The sequence below is a fragment of the Postia placenta genome, assembly GCF_002117355.1.
Source record: "Postia placenta MAD-698-R-SB12 unplaced genomic scaffold POSPLAscaffold_3, whole genome shotgun sequence".
NCBI classification, from domain to species: domain Eukaryota; kingdom Fungi; phylum Basidiomycota; class Agaricomycetes; order Polyporales; family Adustoporiaceae; genus Rhodonia; species Rhodonia placenta.
Window position 1 is genome coordinate 1,679,596 of NW_020169834.1, and position 22,229 is coordinate 1,701,824.

Consider the following 22,229-nt stretch of genomic DNA (forward strand, 5'->3'; position numbering starts at 1 on the left):
TCGACCATCCAGCGTCGTAGGCCATGTCGGGAATGGGCATGCGAACGGTCATGCGAACGGTCATGCGAACGGTCATGCAAATGACGCCCCTGTCTTCCATCATCGCACCGAAAGTCTTGGCTCTGAGCCTTCTCCCACTCGACGCGCGCCATTGCCCAACGCGTCAGTCTCCAGACCAGTTTCTATGGTCGCTTTGCTGCCAAGTTATGAACAGCCAGCCCCTGCACATTACGAGTATGCTCCATATGTGCCGACAAAAACCTCGTCAGGAAGTATGCCCGTGTCTCCGGCGTCTCCGTCGTTTCCGTCCAACACGCCCATAGCATCTTCTCCGTCTTCCTCAATGCCAAACACATCCATGATATCTACCACAGCTCCAGCATTGAATAGCAATGGTGCTATCTCTGTATCTCCCATTACTGCATCTCCTGTATCTGGATTCCCCGTTGTGCGACCCTCAACCCCGATTGCAGGATCCTCCAAGCAACCCGAGGCCAGCTCTTCCAATACCCCTCCAGCAACACCTGCGCATACATCACTGCAAGCAGCTCGCAAGGCATCAACGTTCCGGCATGTTCCTTTACGACCTGCCCAAACGCGTTCATCGCTACCGTCATCGCCCCTTCGTCCAGCGGATGCACACGCCCGCACGCCTTCGACCGCATCGTCGCTCTCGCGGCCACTGGAAATACCCTCACACACAAACCTACCGAGTCGGGTCTCTTCAGGAAGATCGTCACCAACGATTGGTCCATATGACAGGGCTCCTGTACCCTCTCCAACATTATCGGAACCGTCGCCCCATCCTTCCCGGAATGATACAAACACTATTCTACGCCCGTCGCCTTCACCAAACGCCGAAACGCCGCAGACGCAGCCAGCAAGGTCCAACGCAACGTCGCCAAGGCCCCATACCCCAGCTCTGCCTCCTGCGCTCACCTCTTCCTCTGCGGCATCCTCATCTCCTGTTTCGCTATCATCACCTTCATCATCGCCAGTCAATGTACTGCGATCATCCGCCCCCTACAGGCCTGGCTTCCAGCCAAAGGGCGTATATCGACCACGTACCGACGAGCTTGTAGAGGCACGCAAGACCCACTTGGATGTTGACCGGATCGAGCGCACGCGGCTTGAGCGTCGGCTGGAGAAGTTGATCAACCTGCACTTCCCCTCTGAGCAGAAATCGAAGGAGAAGACCCAAGAATCTGAGCATCCTTCGCGACCCAACAAGCGGCTATCGTCTATATTCGAGATGGACTTTTCCGAGTTAAGGAGTAAGAACGCTAGCGATCTCTGGCGCAACGTCGTCCAATCCCAGGCGCAGCCCGCAGGAAAGAATGACATACGGTGTGAGTACCGCTCTCTACGCTGTCAATCGCAATGGCATACCGAAGCCACACATAGCTGCAGAGCAGACTATAACTCCTTGGCAAGACGACGCATCTGTTACAAAATGTCTTATATGTTCGTGAGTCCCGATAGTGTTGTATCACTGTGGGGAAACAACGCATTTGATAAACAATCGCAGGGTCTCATTTCACCCTCTGACTAACCGCAAACACCATTGTCGCTTATGTGGCAGGATCATTTGTTCGCTGCCCGTTAAATATCCACAGCGTCCCCAGACGTGTTCCCTCCTCTTCGTTGCGGATCCGAAAACTGGCCGGATAGAAGAGGTAGACGAAGGCGTCGACTATGGCGTCCGACGGAGAACTACCTCCTCGTCACAGGCAATGGGCAGAGGTAGTGGTGACGGTTTCAGCGAGGAAGAGAAGTTCTTGAAAGGCGTCCGAATATGCCGAGACTGCCGGCCAGTTCTCCTGTGCGCTCGTCTCACTTATGCAGCGTGCAGTCAGCTCACATGACCACTAGACGGCACCAGCACAAGCGCGAAGTACACAGCGCGCCGATTTTCATCAAGCTCTATGACGTTCGTGCTCTCATCGCAGTACACATCTTTCACTGACCCAATTGTGCAGGCATTCATCAACCTTGAGCGAGAGATCGAGGATGCGCTGCCCCAGTTCCAAGAGCTCATGATCAGCCTCAAGTTTGTTCTCTGTACTTGTCGATTGTCACTGATCCCTCAATGTCCTTTTCTTTACCAGTAAGCAAGAACGACCGACGCCAGAGGCTTCCGCCGCCCGAAAACGGTTGCTGGAGGCTTTCGGCCAGTATGACATTCTTGCCAAACGAATACGAAGACTTCCCTGCCCAGGGGGACCCGGTTCTTCTCAGGATCGTATGCAGGCTGCCATCTTGACGCGTGCCAACATGTTCTTGCAGAAACATATGTTCCCGTTACAGGTGAAGCCAGAATACTCATACTAGCTGAACCGATCTGACATGCTAGTCGTTAGTCCTTGCCCAAGCCCAAGGGCAGTATCAATTCGTCCCAAGATGCTAAGCAAGAGGACCAACCTATGGGCGTCGATCCTGATTCGGAAGCTGCTCGAGTTCTTCAACCTTTACTGGAACAAGAGGCATTGCTCGAGACCTTTGTGGAGGAGGCCAAGGCTCACAGGAAATTTGAAGATGTGCAGACCTTGAAAGCGAACCTTAAGGAGGTTAGAACTGAGATTAACAGGATTGTCGCCAACGCACACGCCGGCATGGGTAGTGAGTCTCATGCAAAAGGACGGACTATCAAGGTTATTACGAAGTAGATACATTAGCACCTATCCCGTTGCCCAGGACCTTGTCCATGAACTGGAGAATACAGTGGGATCTAATAAAGTATGCTTGAGGGAAGTGGAATGTGTGAGCTAGTGGGTTGTATGCATGTTATGCACCAGGCAAGGAAATGCGACAACGATTCGTTTGACAATAGGAGGGAATAAGTTAGTGCAATGAAGGCAGAAAACCACTGGTGCCCAAATTCATCCTGGTACAGCAGTCATATCGTTCATAGTCTCTTTCCGCAACATCACAGAGCGCGGAGGTGTCGGGACGGTGAATGTTGAATGAGGAAGTGCGCTATGCGGTGGATCCCGCATTGCAGGCGCCAATTTCGAACTAGCAGAGTGTGCAGCACTGCGAGCGCGTGATAGATTGGCACCAAGCTTGCCATCGTCTGGATGGCTAAGTGGACTCGGCTGAGGTCCTACTAAGGGAGTATATGGCCGGGGGGTCGGAGCAGGAGAGAAGGAGGAGACGTGCAGCAGTATGACAAATTCTTCCGTCGCGTTGGTGAGCTTGACCATGTTTGTCCGAACAGTAGACGACAGCGGATGCGCAGCGATATGAGTCTTAATCGCGCCCGATAGTTGGATGACGGTCTAGCACACGAGGCGACATTAGCCACTAATCCCTGATTAACGCTGGCGTATAGTTGCCTTACCTTAGCAAACATACGTGCGTCATCGTGCAGGGGTCTGCGATCCGTCAGAGGCGATCCGTCCTGAATAGCCGTAACACTCTTGCGCAGCCTCTCAGCCACCTCTTGCGCCCTGCTCAGTATCTCTTTCAAGGGCTCGTTGTTCTCGTCCTCTTCGCTTAGTATTCCACATACCATCTCCCAGATAGCAGGCGCAGCATCCAGCGCTTGCTTCATTGCATCTATTGCCTCTTTATCCATAAGAGTACTCGAGTTTATTGGCGTATCGAATTGAGCGGCCCGCAACGCGAGGGAAGAGGACGAGGAGGGAAGAAGAGAACTCTGGGAGCCTTGACGTGAGTGGGCATCCCAGCGATGTGTTGAATGGGAGCCGTCTGCACTATACGGGCCAGACACGTTGGCCATCGATGTGACATTTAGGGGGGCCGAGCCGAGGGATGGGCCTGTTCTTCGAGCACTACGAGGCACAGGCGTCGGGGGGGCCGCTCCGTCAAAGAAACCGACAGCGAAGGAGGGCGGGTCGACATAGGATGGAAGCATCTTGCCTATTTCAACATCTTTCGAGCTGAAGGATCCTGCATGTCTACGCGCCATGCGAGTCTTTCCATGGTCGAGGGAGCTGGGCGATACATTGGGTCTCAAGCGTGGGTGGTCTGACGACGGGTGGAAAGTCGAAGGGCCTCCTGCTGGTGCGGATACTGGAGATCTGGATGATTCTGAGCCGTGCGTCCTCGAAACCTGAGCAGTGAATGACTTGGACGCTGGTGGCGGTCGCGATTCCCAAAGCAGAGGCTTGACGGAGTCTATACGACTCGCAATCGCCTGCCAAGAGCTGGCAATCTCTGCCATGGCGCCGTAGAGGGTGAGTAGCATCTGTCGTGTATAGCGAACGTCGTCGTGAGTAGCGAGCACCTTTAATTGAAGGGTCAGAACTCCGACAGCCTTGCCAAAGACTGTGATAGTATCTCGGCAATACTCCACGACTGTTCTAGACACTGCAGGAGACGGTACAGCCCTCTTGCTCATGGAATCAAATCGGTCCAAAGCACCAATCAACTGACTCATATAGTAAGCCGCAGGGTCCAAAACCTTGAGCAAAACCGCCGATAGTCGTGCGTCGATAGCATACACAGTGTAATGGTGAAGTGTCTGATAGATCTGCGAGACTCCAAATAGGATGCCTCGGATAGCATCGACAAGCGCAAGAAGGTCCTCTGGAATCGTCTTCGCGAGGTTCAGAGGCGTAAGAGCAGAAAACCGCCGGAAATAGGCATGTCGTTCCTTGTCCATCGCTGGGACCGACCTGTCCAATGCAATAGGGGATGAATTTTCCGAGATGGATGATTGCTTCGGCGGACTGAGTGAAGTTTTAGTACCATTGATAAACAATGTGAAGTAGCAAGACTATCGTGCTGACCTGGGAGTGCCATTCTGCACGCCGGAGCGCTGAGAAGGTAAGTCGTCCCTCCTTGTAGTAAGATGCAGATTAGTCAAGCGCAACTCCGGCAAACTCTTCTTGACAGTGAGATTGCTGACGCTGTTCCGTGACTTGTCATCCTCCAGGGCCTCCACTTCGTCTTGCGCTTGGACGGGGCGGTATTTGCTACTGTTTCGGGAGCCTGCATGTTCTGACGGCGTGCCCGACCCATTAGAGGGATAATAAGAGTCGGGGGATGGTGGGAGGGATTCGGATGCCGCAGGCAGAAAGCCTGCAGCTGAAGGAGTAAACCTCATTGATGAAGGCCAACCTGGTCGGACATCATGACTTGGAGTCAAGTCGCTTCGTGATCTTTCCAGCTGAAAGTAGCTCGAAGTATCCGACTCAAGGGAGAAAGACCGTGCATGATAAAGAGCAGTAGCATGGAAGCCATCTTTGGGGGGTAGAGGAGGAGGCGACGGTGGCGCGGACGCGTCAGTCTGTTCTCTGCAAGAGATACAATGAATGAGGCAATGCTGCCATGTGCAAGGGGATAGCTATTGCTTACGTTGACACGTTAGACATATCTCGCGAAAACTCGCTCTCTATGGAATCTTCGCTCATCTTGCGAGCGGTAGGTGAAGAATGGTTCTCATCCATCCAAGCTTGAAGACCCTTAATCCATTCTCCCATGACCTGAGGATCATGCAGATCATCATGAGATTGAAGAATTGACTTCGGCGGCCATTCGATCGGATTCTGGTCCACTTTGAGGATGCTCAGTTGTTGAAATTGAGATATGTATGCTGGAAGCCTGCGGATTTTGTTGCGGAGAAGGGAGAAAACCTTGAAAAGTTCAATATGCTGGCCACAAAACCATTTATTACGCGACATACTCGTAAGTTCGTTAGTGAACCAGGCTGAGAGGGCAGGCGCTTGATCTTGTTACGGCTGATGTCCAGGATCTCCAGCGACGGCATGACAGTAAGCTGCGTACAGGGGTAGGTCATGGAGACGAAGGAGGCAATTAAAGAGTGTACCCACAACATTAGGGAAGGTGGAGAAGTTATTGTTCCTCAGAACCAAGTACCGTAGGCGTGAGAGCAGTGCAAAAGCCATCGGCAACGTAGTCAATCGATTATAAGCTAGCGCAATTCTGACATACTCATCAGTTTGTAACTGAAGGTTTATGAGACTGGACAATACCTTACTACGGCGCTGTCGGTTTCCTGGATGATGTTTGCCAGTTCTTCCGCCCCCGCCTCTCCCACGTCTGTGAGGCCTTTGCGCGCCAGGTCCAACGTAGCGCCATTGTCTTCAGAACCTGCTAGGGCTTGGACTATGTCGTCACTAGTGAGGACGGTGGATGGCGAAGAAGGAATGACATCTCTGAGAGTATTCCGACCGTCGGCATCCGAACTGTACATCCGCGTAGGAGCTGAGCAACGAATACAGTCCTAGAGCAGTCCTAGAGAGTAAGAGCCCCGCGCACAGTTGAGTCCTCCAGATCTGACACAGAAACCAGGACTTGCGTGCGAGTGTCGACGGAGGACGAGCGCAAGTTGAGCCAGGACAACAACAACTAAACGCAGAATGACTTGCCATTCCGGGCCGTTTAAGCGCCCATATCGAAACAAAAGGCGATGAAAGAATAACCTGCAGTAGAACAAGCATTCGCTATTATTTTACAATCACTACAAGGTGACTCCCTCACGCGTTCGGAGGACATACAGGATCGATCACAATGAATACTGTTGGATACATACACTAAACTACAGCACGGCATGCAGCGAAACTCGGCGTAGATGTTCCCCAGTATGACAGAACTCGACTACTTTGAGTCGAGGCTCTTCTTGATGGCTGTTAATATGCCGAAAAGTCAGGTATGTCACTGTACGCCCTTCTAGGCGTGATTCTTACCTTCACAAGTGTCCTTCGCGTCGCCGAACAACATTTTAGTTCCCGGCATGTAGAACATTGGATTGGGGACATCCGCTAGAATCTCGATTGAGCCTAACCCCAATGTACCGACTTTGAGAAACGCACCATAGCCACTAGCCATTCCTCGCTTCATCACGATGACCTGTTTGCTCTTCCATGCATGTAATACAGGCATGCCAGCAATAGGGGATCCTGGTTCTAGAGCGATAGGATTTACAGTATCATTTGCACCAATAACGAGGGTAACATCGGTGTCGGGGAAATCGTCGTTGATCTCATCCATCTCAAGGACAACTGAGGAGGATTTAGTCAGGCCTGGAAAGGACTCGAGAGCCACAGATGACCTACTGTCATAGGGCACGGCCGCTTCCGCTAACAAGACATTGCACTGCCCGGGCATTCTAGCGTGAGGCAATAAGCATTGCGAGGCCATCGATCACAGAGAGAATATACCTTCCAGCGACGGGATGAATAGCGAAGCGTACGTTGATCCCCTTCGAGCGCAGCATGGATACAATGTCTGAGATGGCGAACTGCGCTTTAGCAACAGCCATGCCGTAACCGACCACCTGCAAATGCCATCAGGACTTCAGTTTGACACCAACAACATTCTGATGCGTACCAAGATCACGCTTTCTGCATTGGCCAAGGTATCCGCCGTTTCCTCTACAGACGTCTTTGTAATAGCACCTTCAATCTTGTAATCACTCTGCACGGCGGACGAGCCGATGCCTCCAAATAGAACGTTTGTCAATGTCCTGTTCATGGCAACGCACTGACCCGACGGAGCGCAGTGAGATTATATATTAGAGGTGAAATTATCTGCCTTACCATGATATACGACAGGATAGACCCGCTAACTCCAATCAGTGCTCCCACAGTCGTCAAGAGCGAGTTGTCCAGCATGAAACCTATTGGTCTGGTTCAACACCATTGAACACAAGCGAGTATAGTGTACAAACCTTCTGCGACTAGAGCAAACCCGGAGTACGCATTGAGAACGGTGATAACGACGGCTGCAAAGAGTGTCGTGAGCCGAGTCAAACTGCGTGTGTGACAAACGTACGCATGTCGGCTCCGCCAATTGCAGCAGTCGTCGTGAAACCCTTTATGAAACTCAACAAGGCATTCGCGCCCAGGAACCCGGCTGCCACGAGAGGCACTGACGGAGCCATTGTCACGAAAGCACCGAAAGATGCGATGTTTGCTCCCAGTAAGGAAGCGTTGATGACATGCTTTCCTGGCAAAGACAACGGCCGAGATGACATACGGCCGGCGAGCTTCAAGAAAGCCACAATAGATCCGGTGAATGTGATACCGCCTATAGACCCGAAATGTTATCAATCGTTCGATCACGCAGCTATAGGACGTGAAGCATACCAATAAGCACCCCAAGGTAAGCAGTAACGAGATGCAAGGTAGAAGCGTGGCCTAGATCCGCGAGAACGCTCGCAATGCTAGTAAGCACCGCAGCTAGACCCACCACTGAGTGTAGCGCGGCGACCATTTGTGGCAACTCAATGGCGGTGATGCGCCGACCGATGATTGTACCAAATAGTCCGCCGATCGCTGAAACACCAGCGAATTGCACGAGAACTTCGGGACTGAACCCGACAGCAGCCAGTGAAGCAAGGATACCGGAACTGACACCTAGCATTCCAAGAATGTTTCCTTGACGTGCGGTGGTTTGTGAAGCTAGTCCAGACAGAGAACCTACAAAAAGCATCAAAAGCTTGGCCTACAGGCGTACGTTCGAAGATACGTACTGATACAGAGGACACTACTGGTCAGGTACCCAGCCTGGACAAGACCCGCCATGCCCGTGCTCGCAGCAGCCAGGAAACCACCGGTGAAGACGACCGCTGGAATACCGTAGAGCCATGCATACTCCGGCGGATCAGTGTCACCTACATAACAATGTCAGCTAGCCAATAACCCCAACTAGGTATTTACTAACGCCTAAACATATCTAGCATGCGTTTCGTGATAACGAAACCACCAGCAACATTGACACTAGCTAGCAGGACCGATAATGCTCCTAATATCTGCGGGACGGTACCCGGGAAATACCCGCCACCCATGACGAAGAGACCGCCGACTCCAACCATTCCTAAATGCTCAGGTTTAGCGAATCCGACGGTACGAGGGCACCCGTAGACATACCAGAGATAGCATTCGTAACGGACATCAGGGGAGAGTGCAGAGCAGGTGCAACGCCCCAGACCACCCGGTACCCGATCAACGATGCCAGACCGAACGTGAAGAAGTTGTTCATGAAGACAGGTCCAGCTAACTTTCCCAACGCGATTACGGTACCCATACCCGTGCTGACAGTAGCAATCTCTCTCGTTGCCTTCTGCCATGGCGTGATGGCCTTAGTCTCAGCGACTTCAGCTGCCTGTTCCGGAGAAGGCGCGGAGACGACAGGCGGGACAGGCCGAGGCGCAGGAGGCAGCAGGGCGCCCTTGTGTACAACGATGGAACCACGAACAACTTCGTCATCAAGGTTGATGGAAAACCTTTCGTCCCCGCCAATAGACAACAAGAACTTCGTGATATTGTTCGAGTATAGCGTGGACGATTGCGTCGGTAAACGTGAAGGCAGATCAGCGTAACCTATTAACAAAAACATGAGCAAATGGGACGCAAATCGTGTGAATCTCAATGTAGTACCAATGATCGTGACGCCGTCATGGACATAGAGCTCGCCCGGTTTTGTCAATGCACAGTTACCCCCGGTCTCGGCAGCCAAGTCGACGATGACAGAGCCCTGTTTCATTGCCAAGACCATCTATAGACATAATGGGATATCAATCTGTCGCGTCAATGCATTGTTGTACTGTACCCACCTCTTTAGTGATCAACTTTGGCGCAGGTCTGCCTGGAATGAGAGCCTGAGAGTTCGATTAGCAGATACACCCAACCATCATTGCACGACACCAACCGTTGTGATGACGATGTCGACGTCCTTGCATTGTTCCATGAATAATGCCATTTCCGCTTCAATGAACTCCTTCGACATTTCTTTGGCATACCCACCGCCGCCTTCACCAGATTCCTCGAATGGCACCTCCAAGAACTCGGCGCCGAGAGATTGGACTTGCTCTTTGGCTGCAGCGCGCGTATCAAATCCTCGGACAATGGCACCCATACGTCGAGCCTGAATAGAAGTGAGCAAAGTGGGGAAGCTCACAGGCCCTGTTCACGTACTGTGGCGATGGCACTCAGTCCAGCTACTCCAGCACCTATGACAAGCACTTTGCATGGAGGGATCTTCAAAATATTGAGTCTAACTGCACATCAGATAGTAACATGAACAGTTACCTTCCTAGGAGTAGCAGACTGTCAGCACCAAGTGAGACAAGTAAGTATAATGCATACCCAGCTGCTGTGACTTGACCTGTCAAAAACCGGCCGAAATGATTAGCGGCCTCTAAAACCGCCTTGTAACCTGCAATGTTGGCCATCGAGCTATACTTCGTGAGCAATCGATAATGTAAAGATCGTCGCAGACAAATTGACAAACCTTAGCGCATCGAAAACCTGAGCACGAGAAATCCTGGGTATCATCTCCATTGCGAAAGCATTGGCCTTCCGGGTAGCCAAAGCCTCGACAACGGGCTTATTCTGGTTGGGGTATAGGAATGATATGACCGTGCCACCCTCCTTGATCTTGTCCGTCTCTCCTCCGAGTGCTGGCGGCCTTACTTTGAGCAGAATATCAGTCTCACTGAATAGCTGCTCTCTATCCACCAGCGTAGCTCCAGCGGCCCTGTAGTGCTCGTCTAAGAATTGGGCTTCGGCACCGGCATTCTTCTCTATCAAGACACGGGAGAACCCTTTCTTCATGAGTAGAGTGACGTTTTGAGGAGTGATCGCGACTCGGCGCTCATTGGGAAATATCTCTAAAGGCACACCAACGGAAAGCTGGGAGTACGGTACTCCTTCGTCTACCCTCTTTTGGTTAGATTTCAACGAAACATGACTCTAAAGTGTGACAGACCTGGTGCACCCTGAGTGGTGGGCTTAGCCGCTTCTCCCGCAACGCCACTAGATTTCGCTGCATCTCGAGCTGACGCTGACACATGATATCGACTCAGCCGCAGAAGACACGCGACTGCCCGCAATTATATCAACCATCCTGTAGTATTATAGCGATTGGATATGATGCGCTCACCGCGTCCGAGCTGTGTAGAAGCTCTCGCAGATTGTCGCCTGGTCGCGCCAGTACCGCTGCCAGAGCAACGGAGCGCAAACCTCGAGCTCATCGTTGCGCCTCTGGAGACACGACTTGTTGATAGTCAAGCACAAGTACCGTGGGTAGTTGCCTGGATGTGTCCAGGGGGGTCACCTGTCTTCGGCGAATATCGAAGCTAATTGTAGTAAATGCATGATCAAGCAGGTACGTCTTATGATCATTCTCGCTAAGTCGAAGTCCCACTTCCGGTAAGTGCATGTGGTTTTGACGTCCAGGGATCCGATTTGAGTGACGATAGCATCTTCCCAATAGCAGGCTTGCGAGGCGGAGGGACTGCAGGAGGTGGTCGGCCAGGAATAAGTGCTCTCATTTCCCCACACGCGCCCATTTCCCCGCGTTTCCGCAAGCGAGATCTCAAGATCTGAATCGCGCGATCCGTTGCGACACAAAGAGCGAGCTCAATGTCACCGCTCAGCGGTCACCTTGAGAGTCGTCAGCTCACAACACTACTTACAATCTTGTCGATACATTTTCGGCTTCAGGTGGTGGGAGCGTCGCGTCGCGGATCCGGAATGTAACAAGGCAGAAATGATCTCCCCTCTCCCACTGCATTCGAGATTCACAGACACAGTCATAATCTCACATACGATCAGCTCAGGTTTGTCATCGCGGAATCTGTTTGAAGCAGACTCGTGCAGGTTGTCGCGGGCCTGTCGTGCTGCCACGGCAGATACATTACAACACAGCCATCCTCCGTGATAAGCGAGAGTTGTACAGCGCATACGCAGTGAGCCTGCACAGCGCATTTGTAAGGAAGTGTTTTCACTTACCAGTGGGTGAGCTTGCAGACCCAAAAAGACAGTCATTTATAAGGGCCGTTGAAAACACGTAGCCACTCGCACATCCCAGGTAGCTGATATATCATCACTTCCCTTCTACTATCTCCAGGTGATCCATGACTGCCCTTTCCCATTTCGTCCACCCGTCGCTGTCAATTTCGCCCGGGTCATCCGCTGCTTCCCGGAAAACCTCCCATGGAATGCACGGGCGGTCGGTTTCGTCTTCAGCTTCAAGGACGAAGCGCCCTTGTCGTGTCCGCGTAAGGGTGACGACGTGGGCTGCAGATCCAAGAGCGTGTCCCAGATCATGAACGATGGAACGCACGTACGTCCCACCGGTTACCTTCATGCTCAGGATGAATGCAGTCGGGACTTCACCTGGCGATGCGCTAGCTTCTGGCTCGTCTTGGACTGCAACATTCTCTTCGACGCCTTGCAACGCCTTCTCGACAGCCTTCTTCTGCTCATCCGTAAATTTCTTCTCAGGCCAGCGGAAACTGTGATCGCTCCCCTTCCAGTCGACGAGCTCGAGGGAATGCACAGTGACCTTGCGCTTCTCGATCGGGCGGGGCAGAGGGGTGCCGCTGCGAGCATACTCGTACAACGGTTTTCCGTCCATTTTAAGAGCGGAAAATCTGAAGGAATTGGTAGATCTTCGAAGAGTACACAGACAGTCGGGACGTACATAGGTGGTGCCTGCATGATCTCCCCTCTGAATTCATCCAGCGCTTTCTGGACCTGCTCTCGAGTGACGTGCCGCCATGGGGCGACGCGAACTTGAGCCCCCTCGCTGTCATACGAATCGGTTTCACAGCCTAGCAAACATGTCGTGCGGTATTCCTGGATGACAAGAGTTGTATCGGGAGTATAATAAAAAATACAACGCAACGTACCTTTACGCAATCTAGGAAGTCGCCTAGTTTTTTTGTGCCCTTGCCTACTCCAACGACTTGATTGCACATTCGTTATACAAATGAATATCGAAAGAACTGGTCTACTGTACCGAGGACGCCATCTGCGAGAGGATCCAAGGTGCCTCCCTGGCCAATTTTGACTGCATATTTTGTATGCTTGGCCTTCTTCGTCTTCCCTGGCCCTTGCTTCAGCTTGCTTGCCTCGACGAATAGCTTGGTGCTCGCAACTAGAGGCTTGAGTGTCTCAAGAACGGACATCGACGTGGGGCCGGATGGTTTTGCAACGCCAAACAAACCGGATAGCGGTAGCCCGGACAGAATTTTAGGCATTGGAGTATAATAGATGTGAAGAACAAGATAAATGAACTAGAGAATCTTAGAACGACAGGGCTCTGGTGTAGCCGCACTGCAGTCCGAGAATGCGCGCGGTACCAATCGCCCTAAGATCACGATTACTTGGTCTTCCAACTCCGATCACATTCCAAACGCTCACACTTTCGTCGCACGGAATAATAGAGCAAAACGGAAAGCAAAGCTATCGAGATCTACAATGCAGCTGTAATGTACATGCGATTTTTTGCAGTCCACAACGTGACGAATATCATATATCGATCGCATACAACACTTAGTCGACCTCCTCGACGCTCGGGCCCTCCTCGCCGCCCGGCGCGCCACCAGGGAAACCACCTGGCGCGCCACCGGGGAAGCCACCTGGTGCACCGCCAGGGAAGTCACCTGGCGCACCACCTGCGGACGAGTACAGCTTCTGCATGATCGGGTTGGCGACCGCCTCGAGCTCCTTTTGGCGCTCCTCGTACTCCTCTTTCGAAGCCTCCTGCGAGGCATCGAGCCATGAGATGGCGTCGTTGACGGCCGACTCGAGCTTGCTCTTGTCGGCAGGGTCGAACTTGCTCGCAAGCTTCTCGTCGGTCAGCGAGTTGCGCAGGTTGTACGCATACGATTCCAGGGCATTCTTGGAGGTGATACGAGCGGCAGCCTCCTCGTCCTCGGCTACAGAGTCAAATCGTCAGTGCACACGTCGGGGTATCGCAAGTGGTAATTGTGAACTCACCCTTGTACTTCTCCGCTTCCGAGACCATACGCTCGATCTCCTCCTTCGACAAGCGGCCCTTGTCGTTGGTGATCGTGATGCGGTTCGACTTTCCGGTGGTCTTGTCTGCCGCAGACACGTTGAGGATACCGTTCGCATCGATGTCGAAGGTGACCTCGACCTGAGGAACACCACGGGGGGCTGGTGGGATGCCAGAAAGCTCGAACTTGCCGAGGAGGTTGTTGTCCTTTGTACGGGCACGCTCACCCTCATAGACCTGAATGAGCACACCAGGCTGGTTGTCGGAGTAGGTCGAGAAGATCTCAGACTTCTTCGTGGGGACGGTCGTGTTACGCTTGATAAGCGCGGTCATGACACCACCCGCAGTCTCGATACCGAGAGATAGAGGAGCAACATCGAGCAGGAGCAGGTCCTGAGTCTTCTCCGATGTGTCGCCGGAGAGAATGGCAGCCTGGACGGCAGCACCGTAGGCAACGGCCTCATCGGGATTGATGCTCTTGTTAGGCTCCTTGCCGTTGAAGAAGTCAGACACGAGCTTCTGGATGCGCGGAATACGGGTCGAGCCACCAACGAGGACAATTTCGTGAACGTTACTCTTGTCGATCTTCGAGTCGCGCAAGACCTTCTCTACGGGCTCGAGGGTGCTCCGGAAGAGGTCCTGACACAATTCCTCGAAACGGGCACGAGTGAGTGAGGTATAGAAGTCGATACCCTCGAAAAGCGAGTCGATCTCTATTGAGGTCTGCGTCGCGGACGAAAGCGTGCGCTTAGCCCGCTCGCACGCAGTGCGGAGGCGACGGAGCGCGCGCGGGTTGGAGGAGAGATCTGGATTTGATCAGCGTTAGTCATAAGTTTGTTTCTACAAAAGGGGAACTGCACTTACCCTTCTTGTGCTTGCGCTTGAATTCCTGGACGAAGTGATTAACGAGCCGGTTGTCGAAATCCTCACCACCCAAGTGAGTGTCTCCAGCGGTCGCCTTCACTTCAAAAATACCCTCCTCGATAGTCAGGAGGGAGACATCGAAGGTTCCTCCACCCAGATCGAAGATCAGGACGTTGCGCTCGCCTTGTGTCTTCTTATCGAGACCGTATGCGATAGCAGCCGCAGTCGGCTCGTTAATGATACGAAGGACGTTAAGACCAGAGATGGTACCAGCATCCTTCGTCGCCTGACGTTGTGAGTCGTTGAAGTAGGCGGGGACCGTGACCACGGCGCTCGTGACAACCGTGCCAAGGTACGCCTCTGCGGTCTCCTTCATCTTAAGAAGGATCATCGATGAGACCTCCTCGGGGGACTAGTAAACAATATAATCAGCATATGATTGACGCCACCTCTAAGGGACCTTGAAGACTTACAAATTCCTTGTCTTCACCGCGGTAGTTCACACGGATGTAGGGCTTGCTGCCCTTGTCGAAGACAGTGAATGGGTAGTGCTTGATGTCGGCCTGGACCTCAGCATCGGCGAACTTGCGGCCAATGAGACGCTTCGCGTCGAAGACGGTGTTGTGGGGGTTCATCGCGACCTGATTCTTCGCAGCATCGCCGATCAACCGCTCGCTGTCCGAGAAGGAGACATACGAGGGGGTTGTTCGGTTACCCTGGTCGTTGGCAATGATCTCAACACGGTCGTTCTGCCAGACACCGACACATCTGTAGAAAATAGTTTAGTAAGATCATATCGATTGCGAATGTGAGCGATTAGACTTACGAGTAGGTCGTGCCCAAATCAATACCAATTGCCTTGGCAGCCATCGGTGGAATCGTTGAGGAAATTAGAGAGGTGTAGGGGAATGGGTCGTCGATAGAGGAGAAACGAGACAAATGGGACGCTGAGTAGGGGCCCCTGGCCGCGCACAATCTTATATACTGCCTGCATTCTGTGCTGTTCCAGGAGGTTCTTCCCTGTTCGGACACCATTCCAGGACATTCTCGCGTCACGCACGCCGCGCGTCACGGCACGTGATGCTGTTGCTCCTATCAGCGTCACCCGCGCGCCATCTCGCGCTTTCTGCCACTTTCGTTAACATCTTCAATTGGCTTTACGCCCCCCAATCGTCCTGGATTCGCTCAGAGATTGTGTGCCCGCGCCGGGGCTTTACAATAATGCCACCACCCCTTGACTGTATTCTGACTCGTTCGTCGCGCAGGGCCCCTCTAGAAGACTGCCATGCCACTACAGTGAGATCGACTCGTCTTGAATTGGTCCTAAACCCTTCTTGCACGCACAAGTACCGCTTCCTCCGGCTGCTGGGGTTATTATGGCCGATATATCTTGCGTTGCTGCGATCCATCTTGATAATACGCATGCAGAGTAACTGAACTTGCGGCACGTTCCTGTCATGGGGGCATGTATCATATTCAAAGCTCAGGGTACTGGCTGTATCACTTCTATTGTGGCTGGTCTCTGTCGAAACCTACAGCCTCATGGCACGCGCATCGCAAAGTACCAACAGTTCGTTCATCTATATGGCAACTTTGTCGTCAGCTGCCACTCTGATCCTCGGAAAGACATCTGCGTTAGCCGTACCATTGATAGATTCACACAAACCACCCGATATCTTTTATGCATACAAGTTACTGCTTGGCATAGATCAGAATTACATTCGTACCAAATGGGACCTTCACTATGTCTCGCCCTCTGATTGACTGAGTGCCTACCGAGTGTCGAATCGGTCGTCGTTCGTTCCTGCGTCCAAATACTTCCCGACAGTCGACCAACATTAGCATTTTATTCTTGCATAACCGACCGGCCTACTACTGCCTGCCTAGTAACTTACCTTAGCATCGCTGCACTGCTTAGTGTTTTTCGTAAACAAGATATGGAAGTGACAATATATTATTTCGCGTTCTCCACTCGGAGTTAGCTTGTGCTTTACCTGTTTGAACTTGAAATGTCGAGGGCTTGAGGCGCTACGGCCGCGGGCGGCACGGGAGCCACGCTTGTCAGATTTCCTTTTCTGAACTTATTCGTGGCCGATTTTTTGCCGCCCACCTCCAAGCCAGACCGGTCATCGTCACCTCCTTGTCATGGCCTCATCCCCTCCGCTGCTGACCCCGGTCGAGCCGCCACAGCTGTCGCCGTATCCGCTACAGCCAACATCGAGCTCACCGCTGGCCAGTCTGTACAACCGTTTCGCGTCATGGCGAAGCTCGCTCGGCCTCTCTAACCCCGGCACGGTGGAGAACCTCACGAAGGAAGTGAAGAGTACGAGCGTAATGTTGTGGTATATCTGTTATATATATTGAGCTTTTTGCAGGTACACATCTGACCAACTTCTTCTTCGACGGCGCGAGGGCAGACCTATCCAAGAGCTTGTCGGTCAACCCTATTTTCCAAGTGACGCATTCATTTGCGTTGGGCTCACAAACTTCGCCACCATCCTATAATTTCGCTGCAGTGTTTGCTAATGACAAGGTGCATCATTTTTCATTTATTCGTTGCTGTGATCATGTCTCACGTTGCGCGTAGGTCTTCTTGCAAGGCAATGTTGACCATGACGGCAACGTGAACGGTCGATTGAACCAGGGGTGGTCCCAAAGCAACGTGTCCAAAGTGCAAGGGCAGGTGCGGGACCATTCTATATACGGACATTTCTCCGCAGTAACAATAGTACTATCTTCAGCTGTCATCGCAAGTGGGTCACAGCATGCTTCAAGCCGAGCACGACTACCTGGGCCAAGATTACTCGGTCAATGTCAAGGCGATCAATCCTTCTCCCACGGACCTGACAGGTATCTACATTGGCAGTTACCTGCAGTCTGTCACCAAAAACCTGGCCCTTGGTTTTGAAACGCTCTACCAGCGACCAACACCAGACATGGCGGAGTCACAGACTTCGTATCTTGCGAAGTACACCGGCTCGGATAAAAATTGGATTGCGACCGCCCAGTTGCAACCTGCGGGCATTGTGCAAGCTACGTATTGGCAGAAGCTCAGCGAGAAAGTGGAGGTGGCTGCGGAGCTGCAGCTCATCGCTGCCCCAGCGCGGAGAGATGCTATCGCCACGTTGGGCGCCAAATATGATCTGCGCATGTCGACGTTCAGGGCCCAGCTGGACTCGACTGGAAAGGTCTCGGCGTTGCTTGAACAACGCTTTGCGCCTGCATTCTCGTTCATGGTGTCGGGTGAGATCGACCACTTCAAGGTAAGGACATATCGCTGCCATGTGTACGTCTACTGACCACCATGCCGGCTTACAGAACGCAGCTAAGGTCGGTGTGGGCGTGATGATCGAGAGTCCCAGCATGACCCCGGAGGAGATGGGCATGATGCAGATGCCGGTACCCCCTGCGCCTTGATGTTTTACTATACTACATTATATAGATCCGCCCTTGCTGCGCCCAAAACATCCCAGTTCTCCCGAAACAATCATCTGCCAAACGCTACCTCCGTTGGAGGTTCGATGATCCATTAATTGTTCCTACGACAATGTTTGGGTGAACATATAAATACCATTGCGAACACGTGAGAAGTACTAGATATGGATCGACTGTCATCCATGTCCGTATAAGGTTAGTAAAGCAGACAAGTACCCACTTAGTGGCGCCGTTCCCATCGAATTCCAAACCTGGCATTGGTACGTGAGACAAATAGAACTGCTGCGTTGAGAATCGTAACTAGCTTTCTACCATTACTGTAACAATGGGCGATACAGTTCTCGAAGTGAAAGAGCTGCAATGTGCTAGGCCTAAGGGCGACCCCATCTTTTCCAACGTGAGCTTCGCGGTCAGCAAGGGCGACATTGTAGTCGTACAGGGCAAAAGCGGCTCTGGGTAAGCGTTGTATGGCTGCGCACGGCCTTCGCGCTGATCTTGCGTACCAGGAAGTCTACCCTGTTGAAATGTCTCTCGCATCTCATCCTATACCAAGGCGATATATTGTATCGAGAACAGTGCGCTTGTTCCCTCTCTTGATGTATCCCACACGACGATCTCGCCTGCCTTTAGGACGCCGAAGTCATATGGTTAGCTGGACAAACCGCGAATGCAATGCACGGCTGATCTGTTGTGACTGCAGGCATACCAAGCTACCGGACTCGCGTCCAATACGTTCCCCAGCGCGCGTCTCTACTGCCAGGCACACCGCGAGACTTCATGACTTCTATCTTGAATTTTGGGTCGTACAGCAAGCAACCGGTGTTGGGGGATGATAGGATCGGAAGGCCCCGAGGCCTGTCAAACGATACAATAGACCTCGCGGAATCCTGGGGCATCGACGAGGAATTATGGGACAGGAACTGGAGCACCCTGAGTGGGGGAGAGATGCAGAGGATCGCTTTGGCGATGGCTATAGGAATGGGGACTGCAGAAGTACTTCTGCTCGATGGTGCGTTTGATATCCCATAGCATTTCATACTACTGAGAGACAGTATGTAGAGCCGACGTCGGCTCTTGACCCTGATTCATCGGCTCGTGTCGAGAGGTTCTTGAAATCGGAGATTAAGAAGCCTAACACGAACTTGAAGGCTCTGATATGGGTAACTCATTCAGAGGAGCAAGGCAGGCGGGTTGGTACCAGGTTCATGCAGCTCAGTGCTGGAGGGATTCAAGAGGAGTCGGTAGACCCTGGAGTGTAATAAATACTAGTAGCGGGGTTGATATTCATCTCGGCAACGCCTGAGCTTGAGCGAATATAAATACTATAGCCTCATATCCGCATCCCAACAAGGACCCTTAGCTCAATTGGTTAGAGCTTTGTACTTATATGGTTAACCTGGTTATGCAAAGGTCCCGAGTTCGATCCTCGGAGGGTCCACTTTTAGCTGACAAGTCGATAAGCATAATCAGGTTTGTTCTCGAACTTCTGTTGTCACGTGAAGTCTGGTCTGTATTGTTTTTTTATTACATAAACTGGGATGACATCGTGATTCAATAATCATTTCAAGGGAGCATATGAGGATTGCCACAAAGGTGTTAATGTCATAACAGTCCAAGATACACATAAGTTTAGTGAGACATTTTGGAAAATACACTCTGTTCTGCCATATCTTCCTCACCATTGCCATGAACCTGGTTGATCAATGCTGCTACAACTTCAGCAGACTTTATAGTAGGCTTTAATCTGGACAGAATGTCTCTCCATGCATTGACAGTGGATTCCTGTAACATGTTTGAGACCTTCTGATGACTTTCTTGCAGGAGGGGCTTGAGATCTTCTGAAAGTAGATGTTTAAGGACCGGATGTATATCCTTGGCAATCTCCTCAAATAGAGGTTGAGGTGGCAGAGTAGGAGGAGATGGATGAGGCTGTGATAAGAAAGTTGAGACAGCAGTGTTGAGGGCCTGCATCTCAAGCCTATTTGCATGGAAGTCCTCCATGTCCAATATATGCTGTTGTTCGAGCTGCAGAGACAGTCAATAACCATGCTAGATGGATTTGAGCAGTTACATACCGCTTCGACACGCTGCTTCAGTTGTTCATTCTCGAGCCGTAAATTGGTTTGTTCTTGATCCTTGGCATTCATTTGCTTGATAAGACCAGCCACCTCTTGAGCCAGGGAAAGAATATCGTTTCCGGTGCTGTCCAGATCCCGTCGAATATGATCCAGCACATTATCACGTTGCTTCTTCGGATCATTGTCAGGCGCACGACCACCTCGGGATGTCGACGCGCTCCCTGGAATGTCTTCAAGCCGACTGTGCACTAAATCTTCGATCTCTTGCAGTAGTTCGTTGTCGTGTTGTACCATTTCGTTCTGCACATCGGCTAATTGCCGCTCGACCTCTAGCAACTTGCCACGCAGTTCGTCAACCTCGGCAGCTGTAACCATTGCGCGTTTCCTATCCTCATCTTCGACAAGCGTATCATCTCCACTGGACAGCCGTCGACGCTTCGCAGCGCGAGGCTCCGTGGTTTGGTTTCCTTCAGAGTCCGTGAATGCTGTTGCTTGTGTCTCCCGAGACTTTGCGAAGTCTGCCCGTGTGTCCTCGATAAGCTTGTATAGGCTTGCAAGGCTCTTTTTCAATTCGTTAATGGTAGTTTGCATAGCTGCGTGGCCATCCTCCAGAGTCGGTGGCATCTTCTGCCCTACCGGCCAGAAGTCTGCGTCGGTTAACCGCACAAGCATTCGATTGAGCTCCGTCTTCTTTGCGTCGCATTGGGATGTCAGACTGGATATACGCGCGTCCATACGAGCCTTGTCCTCTTCCAGTACCTCGTCGAAGCGGACGGAACGTGATAGACGTTGCATTGATTCCAGTTCCTCTTGCAGCTTGACATATTCAGATCGGGCGGCGACGGCCTCCGATAAAAGTCTGGGTTTACGGCGTCAGCATGAGGCGAGCCGTCTGCAAAGAGACCAGAACGACGACGCACTTCACGCGTTCCGCCCACATCGCTCGCCTTTCCTCGTACGATACCTCTGTCTGATTCGAAGGACCAGGTCGCGATGCCTGATGCCCATTCGGGGCAACGTTCGAGGACGATCTGAGTGGCGGAGGAGGCGGCATGCGCGCGGCTAAGGGCAAGGACGGCTTGACATCTTCTCCCAAATGCGGATGTGAAGACGACGCCTGCAGGCGGAAATCACGTCCGTCTTGCGCCGCCGCGTGCCTCCCAGCTGAGGGCTCACGGCTGTGGCCTGGGCCCGCCATCTCCCGCCGAGACCCAGACGGATCGTTGCGCCGAAAGTCAGCAGCCTCTGATGGACGGTGCTCCCGCTGGGGCGTATACGGGGACCGCGGCGGTGGACCAGAAGAGACGCGGGAGCGCGGAGGCGTGAGAGCACGCGGCGCCAGGGGAGCCATGCCCAGCGGGGTGATCGACCGCGGCGGCGATTTTACGCGAGGAGGCGGGGTGCGACCCCGAGGCGGCGGCGTCCGTGCGCGAGACAAGGGGGGCGGGCTGCGTCCGCGCGGGGGAGGACTGCGAGGCCTCGTCGGGGGGCTTCGCGGCCTCGTCGGGGGGCTTCGCGGCCTCGTCGGGGGGCTTCGCGGCCTCGGGGGCGGACTTCGCGGCCTCTGCAGCGGGCTTCGCGGCCTTGGCGGGCTGCGGATCCTGCTTGTAAGCGTAGGTTGGGGCCTGTTGCTGAACGGCGCGGGCGCGAGGAGGGTCGCCTTCTCGGCGTCGGTCATGTTCCGCGTCCCGTCGGGATGGTAGCTCTTCATGGCCATCGGCCAGTCCGGGTCTTCTGGATGGACGAAAAGGCATGTTTCGGGCCTGAGACAGCCCAAGCGTTCGTCGAAGCGCACAAGCGGGTACCCATCGTCGTTGAACCACTGGCCGATATGGCTAAGATGGGCCGCCATTGAGTCGAAGACAGATAGCACGCACCATACATCGCCGGAGACCCTTCACCATGATGGCTAATATGCTCTGCTGCAGCTACAACTCGATCGAATAGGTTTTATTTGCGATTTGAATATGTGCGGGAATTTTCAGCAGCAAGGAATGAAGGGTCGGAATGTCGCGTTATGGTCAGGCAACGAGGAGACTGCAAGGCATTGGCGACGATAGTCAGGAAGAGCGCGCCGTTTCAGGCAAGAGTAAGTTTCGGGCAGATCCAGATCTT

The 22,229-nt window shown here is 52.7% G+C and overlaps 8 protein-coding genes and 1 non-coding gene across 9 annotated transcripts; 4 read left to right on the forward strand and 5 right to left on the reverse strand.

Moving 5' to 3' along the window:
* Positions 1 to 392: 392 nt before the first annotated feature.
* Positions 393 to 2,666, forward strand: POSPLADRAFT_1134011 (hypothetical protein; the record flags this gene model as incomplete). The annotated part of the gene is made up of 8 exons (XM_024484424.1): positions 393 to 448; positions 474 to 749; positions 1,030 to 1,347; positions 1,583 to 1,822; positions 1,873 to 1,930; positions 1,980 to 2,050; positions 2,109 to 2,307; positions 2,361 to 2,666. 8 exons carry the CDS (start codon positions 393 to 395, stop codon positions 2,664 to 2,666), a joined length of 1,524 nt encoding a protein of 507 aa, XP_024341919.1.
* POSPLADRAFT_1073363 (hypothetical protein) lies at positions 2,621 to 10,761 on the reverse strand (the record flags this gene model as incomplete). Its single annotated transcript, XM_024482600.1, has 28 exons — positions 2,621 to 3,278; positions 3,341 to 4,694; positions 4,755 to 5,261; positions 5,323 to 5,600; positions 5,651 to 5,743; positions 5,799 to 5,910; positions 5,961 to 6,173; positions 6,590 to 6,614; positions 6,675 to 6,749; positions 6,801 to 6,989; positions 7,044 to 7,096; positions 7,149 to 7,264; positions 7,318 to 7,470; positions 7,527 to 7,606; positions 7,658 to 7,711; positions 7,762 to 8,016; positions 8,076 to 8,408; positions 8,462 to 8,602; positions 8,653 to 8,805; positions 8,859 to 9,311; positions 9,369 to 9,486; positions 9,545 to 9,589; positions 9,640 to 9,855; positions 9,906 to 9,968; positions 10,020 to 10,037; positions 10,091 to 10,166; positions 10,222 to 10,652; positions 10,699 to 10,761. 28 exons carry the CDS (start codon positions 10,759 to 10,761, stop codon positions 2,880 to 2,882), a joined length of 6,066 nt encoding a protein of 2,021 aa, XP_024341920.1. The 3' UTR covers positions 2,621 to 2,879.
* Positions 10,762 to 11,742: 981 nt separating this feature from the next.
* On the reverse strand, positions 11,743 to 12,976 carry POSPLADRAFT_1065093 (hypothetical protein; the record flags this gene model as incomplete). Its single annotated transcript, XM_024481899.1, has 4 exons — positions 11,743 to 12,367; positions 12,418 to 12,572; positions 12,626 to 12,681; positions 12,736 to 12,976. The coding sequence occupies 4 exons, from the start codon at positions 12,974 to 12,976 to the stop codon at positions 11,818 to 11,820; spliced, it is 1,002 nt and encodes a 333-aa protein (XP_024341921.1). The 3' UTR covers positions 11,743 to 11,817.
* A 295-nt stretch (positions 12,977 to 13,271) lies between these two features.
* POSPLADRAFT_1134268 (hypothetical protein) lies at positions 13,272 to 15,471 on the reverse strand (the record flags this gene model as incomplete). The annotated part of the gene is made up of 5 exons (XM_024484456.1): positions 13,272 to 13,657; positions 13,719 to 14,543; positions 14,602 to 15,013; positions 15,075 to 15,369; positions 15,428 to 15,471. 5 exons carry the CDS (start codon positions 15,469 to 15,471, stop codon positions 13,272 to 13,274), a joined length of 1,962 nt encoding a protein of 653 aa, XP_024341922.1.
* A 1,275-nt stretch (positions 15,472 to 16,746) lies between these two features.
* POSPLADRAFT_1065095 (hypothetical protein) lies at positions 16,747 to 18,080 on the forward strand (the record flags this gene model as incomplete). The annotated part of the gene is made up of 5 exons (XM_024481900.1): positions 16,747 to 16,924; positions 16,977 to 17,134; positions 17,189 to 17,284; positions 17,343 to 17,864; positions 17,920 to 18,080. The coding sequence occupies 5 exons, from the start codon at positions 16,747 to 16,749 to the stop codon at positions 18,016 to 18,018; spliced, it is 1,053 nt and encodes a 350-aa protein (XP_024341923.1). The 3' UTR covers positions 18,019 to 18,080.
* A 281-nt stretch (positions 18,081 to 18,361) lies between these two features.
* On the forward strand, positions 18,362 to 19,328 carry POSPLADRAFT_1073367 (hypothetical protein; the record flags this gene model as incomplete). The annotated part of the gene is made up of 5 exons (XM_024482601.1): positions 18,362 to 18,492; positions 18,543 to 18,611; positions 18,667 to 18,683; positions 18,737 to 19,045; positions 19,096 to 19,328. 5 exons carry the CDS (start codon positions 18,362 to 18,364, stop codon positions 19,293 to 19,295), a joined length of 726 nt encoding a protein of 241 aa, XP_024341924.1. The 3' UTR covers positions 19,296 to 19,328.
* A 58-nt stretch (positions 19,329 to 19,386) lies between these two features.
* POSPLADRAFT_t36 lies at positions 19,387 to 19,474 on the forward strand. The gene has a single exon. It is a non-coding gene; the product is annotated as a tRNA-Ile (tRNA).
* Positions 19,475 to 19,665: 191 nt separating this feature from the next.
* Positions 19,666 to 21,312, reverse strand: POSPLADRAFT_1053905 (hypothetical protein; the record flags this gene model as incomplete). The annotated part of the gene is made up of 3 exons (XM_024480460.1): positions 19,666 to 20,061; positions 20,112 to 20,973; positions 21,035 to 21,312. 3 exons carry the CDS (start codon positions 21,310 to 21,312, stop codon positions 19,666 to 19,668), a joined length of 1,536 nt encoding a protein of 511 aa, XP_024341925.1.
* A 37-nt stretch (positions 21,313 to 21,349) lies between these two features.
* POSPLADRAFT_1053906 (hypothetical protein) lies at positions 21,350 to 21,868 on the reverse strand (the record flags this gene model as incomplete). The annotated part of the gene is made up of 1 exon (XM_024480461.1): positions 21,350 to 21,868. The coding sequence occupies one exon, from the start codon at positions 21,866 to 21,868 to the stop codon at positions 21,350 to 21,352; it is 519 nt and encodes a 172-aa protein (XP_024341926.1).
* Positions 21,869 to 22,229: the final 361 nt, after the last annotated feature.